At 48.0% G+C, this 4,715-nt stretch overlaps 2 protein-coding genes across 2 annotated transcripts in view; both read left to right on the top strand.

The window, feature by feature from the left end:
• Positions 1–1,535: 1,535 nt before the first annotated feature.
• Positions 1,536–2,885, top strand: TEOVI_000062500 (rhodanese-like domain containing protein, putative; the record flags this gene model as incomplete). The annotated part of the gene is made up of 1 exon (XM_067224004.1): positions 1,536–2,885. The coding sequence occupies one exon, from the start codon at positions 1,536–1,538 to the stop codon at positions 2,883–2,885; it is 1,350 nt and encodes a 449-aa protein (XP_067080105.1).
• Positions 2,886–3,571: 686 nt separating this feature from the next.
• The window catches only part of TEOVI_000062400 (NADH-dependent fumarate reductase), a gene marked incomplete at both ends in the record, with an annotated part of 1,242 nt that continues 98 nt past the window's right edge, over positions 3,572–4,715 (top strand). Inside the window, one exon of the mRNA XM_067224003.1 lies at positions 3,572–4,715. Coding sequence (XP_067080104.1) covers positions 3,572–4,715 — 1,144 coding nt within the window.

Genomic DNA, 4,715 nt, shown 5'->3' with positions numbered 1-4,715 from the left:
CCTACGCCTATGATGCAGCGGTCCCTATTATACAATCTGCACAGGTTTGGTACGGATGGCGGGAAGACACAACTGGATAAGAACATGTTTCAGCTCGCCTACGTGTCAAAGTATGGTTTGGTGAAGATCTACAAGGTGATGAATGTGAGTGAAGAGAGCAAGGCGTGGGTCGCAGACCCAAAGAACCGCGTATGCGACCCGCCCGGATCTTGGATATGCGCCGGCCAGTACCCGCCAGCGAAGGAGATCCAAGACATGTTAGCGAAGAGGATTGACTACGAACAACTCGAGGATTTCAACCGCCGCAATCGAAGTGACGCTTATTATCGTGCGTATATGCGTCAGATGGGTTAGCCCTGTGAAGATAAATTCGATTTGATGTGACAATGAAATAAGGTATGGGAAAGGGAGAACAAACTGATAAATGATAAGTGAATGAAGTAAAGTAAGGAAGGCTGCCACTATATGCTTTGAGATTTTCATTTAACTATGTTATGCTGTTGTTAGGGGTTAGAATCTTTTTTCTTGGTTGCCAATTATGTATACATTTATTTTGTGGTTGTTGTTTTTCTTTTTAATATTTTTAGTCTTTTTTCTTCGGTGACGTTATTTGTTCGTATTAAATATGTTTGTTGTGCTGGATTCTTGTGGTTTGTGCTACTGTTGCCTGCTACACTTTGTTCATGTTTATTCTTTGTACTTGCATTTGCGTACGCATTGATGCATGCATATTTACATGTGTTTGTATATGTTTTTTTTCTAGGTCGTATTTGTTTGTCTGAATGCTTGTGTCTGCTTTGTTTTTAGTTCTCTCTGTTCTGTTGATTCGAGAGGACTCTGATTTGGCTTCCGCACATCTGATGGTACCTTGTGTTTGTGCTTGTGGAGGTTGCGTATTTACTAGTGGCATTATCCTTACCCATGTTTCCGTCTTTGAAGTTTACTTACGCTTACTCCTGTGTACCGCTGTATGTGCGGTTGATTTCGAGTCTCTTTTTCAAAAAAAATTCTGTTATTTTTATTGGTTTCGTTTGGACCATGTGCGAACGAATTGTCATTATCGGCTCCCTTTCCATCTTTTTTTCCGGTTGTTTTGCGCAGTTGTTAAGCTAATTGTTTTCTTTTAGACTATTTTTTCCCGTGTTGTTAACTTCTGCTATGTTACTTTAACTTCGTGAAGTGTTTCGACTCGAGCGAGAACACCGTCCGTTTTGACTGCGCATCGAAGTGAATTAAAACATGCATGCAGATGTACTTATGTCCATATCGACACGTATTTAGGGCCTGGTTGTTTAACATGCTCTTCCCTTTTAGCTATTTATTTTTTCTGCGTATTTCCTCGGTTGCGCCTCAACGCTAGGATCCCTCTAATGTCACGTCTTATCTGCATTTGTGTTCTTTTCTCGTTACCTGTACACCTACCTTTATTTTCATTTTATCGCATCTTTTCCCCCTTCTCTTTTTTTGGAGAAGTAGCTTATAGCGGGGAGGTCTCTTTTCCTTCCTTATTCGATTACACTTCTTCCATTCTCCCGATGCTTCGGTTTCTCCACCGCCCGCTAACAGCACTGGGAACCCAAAACAAGTCGTATCGCCGATTTGTCTCACAACGCCATGGAAAGGGCCGGCTGTTGGAAAAGGAAGTGGAGGAGACGAGACAAGCACCGGACTCTGTCACTTCCGCTGACCTTCTAAGGGAGGTGAAAAGGACGCGGGATGAGGTGCAGCTTTTGGCGACATCTGCGGAGGGACTGGCAGCCACGCGTGATGGCGGTGGCCGCGAGAGCGACTGGGCTGAACCTTCTTTGAAGGATCTCGACAGATCCATACCGCAGGTCGACTGCTCCTTCATTGCCGAGCTTGTTCGCTCCCGCAACCGACAGTTGAAGGATTTCTTACAGAGGAAAGCGAAATTGGAAGAAAAGGTGGCGTTGTTGACGAGGCGGCAGGCTGGTTCCGTCAAGGAGTCTGTGGGGTACCCCGTCCTAAGCGCATTTCGTGCAAGAATGAGTGACGCCAACGCGACGGCGAGCTCTACTGAAGGCGACACGGCTGTTGCCGTCGCCCCAGAAGTGCTTGCGGAACTGACGGACGAGGAGCGTGATTTGCTGTTGTGCTCGCGTCCGGACTATGGCGATGACTTTGTACTTCTCGACTGCCGCACTGTTAACGAGGTGACATCATGGGGAATTATTGAGGGCGCGAAGGTGCTTCCTGCGCATGAGATGTTTGAGGCGTTTCACCTCACACCAGAAGAGTTTGAAGTGGAGTTTGGATTTACCAAGCCGCGACCAGAACAGAAGATTATATGCTATTGCCAGTATGGGCCGCGGTCCCTGATGGCAGCACAGGTCCTCAGTTGGATGGGGTACACGAAGGTTCTTCACTTTCGTGACGGCTACTACGAGTGGGGGAAGCAATACAACTTGTTGCTTCGCCGTTGGATGCTACACGACAAGGAATCTGGTAACGAGGTGAGGCGTCAAGTAGCGTTTCAAGCGGGCCTTGAACTGCAGCGAGAGATCGCTCCGGAGTTCAACGAACTTCCCATGCAGGAGGCGGCTCGGTACAAGATTGACACGACCCGCAGTCGGGGTACAATACTTGTTGGTGAGGGATTGCGGGACGAGGCGTACAACCAAGTAAAGGCGCTGGTGGATGGAATGGAGCCGCCGCTACTGCCAGGAGTTCTGGACGCTGAGGATCAAGTGACCAACTCAGGCGGCACCGTGGGCAGATGCGAGCATGATCTCCAGCGGTTCCTTCATGAGGCAACCGGAATGGACGCCCACGAAGACGGCGCACAACCATTAAGTCTGGCCGAAGCACAGGAGAAGGCCATGCACTCCTTCGCGCAGCGGGACGACAACAATCGTTCACGTTAGTTTTGGGAAATGAAACACGCACAAGCGTACACCTGCGCGAAGGGAGTATGACAATATTCTTTGCATTATCGTTTGCCACAGCTTGCATCTTTCTGTTGTTTCTCTCCATTTTGTGAATAAGTTATTGGCGTGCAAATATATTTACATATACGTGCATGTGCATTGTTGTGCTTCCAGGAGCACAGTCAGAAACGTATTGTTGTCTCCGCAGTGGAAGTGGTATACGTTTTGTCGTACTGCTCGTGTAGGACTACGACTGCGCACGCCCAGCTACCACTTTTCTTTCTTCCCCGTTGTTGTGTTTGGTCGTGCAGTTTTTCCACTTTCACATACCATAGCATTAGTAATCAAAGCGATACAGTACTTACGGGGGCCTCAGTTTAACTTTTGTCGCACGTTTTAAATAGAGGACGTTCTACATACATACATACTCGCGCGTGTGTGTTTCCTTCGTACACAGAATAATATAGTTCTATACGGCCACAAGGAATACAGTGCGTGAGAAAAACCAAAGGATTATATTAAAAGGAATAGGAGTAACAGGTGAAAAGGGAGGAGTTTCGAGTATTTGAGTAAAAAAAGTGTACGTAACAAAGAAATTCATCGAAAGTAAACGATCAGATATTAAACTAGCACATAAGTGAGTTAGCGTACCTTATACATACATTTATATTTATTTGTACGTAATGGTAGACGGGCGATCTTCTGCATCAATTGTTGCCGTTGATCCCGAAAGGGCTGCGCGTGAGCGCGACGCAGCAGCGCGTGCCCTTCTTCAAGACAGTCCGCTACACACGACCATGCAATATGCAACGTCTGGTCTTGAGCTTACCGTTCCCTACGCACTTAAGGTGGTTGCCAGTGCTGACACCTTCGATCGCGCTAAGGAGGTTGCCGATGAGGTGCTACGCTGCGCATGGCAACTCGCCGACACCGTGTTGAACAGTTTCAACCCGAACAGTGAGGTTTCACTCGTGGGTCGCCTGCCTGTGGGGCAGAAGCACCAAATGTCTGCTCCACTCAAGCGTGTGATGGCATGCTGCCAGCGTGTGTATAACTCATCGGCTGGATGTTTTGATCCCTCCACAGCACCCGTCGCAAAGGCGCTGCGTGAGATTGCACTGGGGAAGGAGCGGAACAATGCTTGTCTGGAGGCACTTACTCAAGCGTGTACGCTTCCCAACAGTTTTGTGATCGATTTCGAAGCTGGAACTATCAGCCGTAAGCACGAGCATGCGTCTCTGGACCTAGGTGGGGTTAGCAAAGGTTATATCGTTGATTATGTCATTGATAATATCAATGCTGCTGGATTTCAAAACGTTTTTTTTGACTGGGGTGGAGACTGCCGTGCGAGTGGTATGAACGCGCGCAATACCCCGTGGGTTGTTGGTATAACTCGCCCTCCGTCCCTTGATATGCTCCGCAACCCGCCAAAGGAAGCGTCGTATATCAGCGTTATCTCTCTCGACAACGAGGCCCTTGCCACGAGTGGCGATTATGAAAACTTAATATACACCGCTGATGATAAACCCCTTACCTGCACTTATGACTGGAAGGCGAAGGAACTGATGAAACCTTCTCAGTCCAATATCGCGCAGGTATCGGTTAAATGTTATAGCGCCATGTACGCTGACGCGCTTGCGACTGCGTGTTTCATAAAGCGGGATCCCGCGAAGGTTCGACAGCTGCTGGACGGTTGGCGTTACGTGCGTGATACAGTGAGAGATTACAGGGTCTACGTTCGTGAAAATGAGCGAGTAGCGAAGATGTTTGAGATCGCCACAGAGGATGCGGAAATGAGGAAGAGGCGGATCAGCAACACACTTCCCG

This window comes from Trypanosoma equiperdum (assembly GCF_001457755.1).
Source record: "Trypanosoma equiperdum strain OVI genome assembly, contig: ctg_208, whole genome shotgun sequence".
In the NCBI taxonomy this organism is placed as follows: Eukaryota; Euglenozoa; class Kinetoplastea; order Trypanosomatida; family Trypanosomatidae; genus Trypanosoma; species Trypanosoma equiperdum.
Note: the sequence above shows the minus strand (reverse complement) of the source record. Positions and strands in the feature narration are given on the sequence as shown.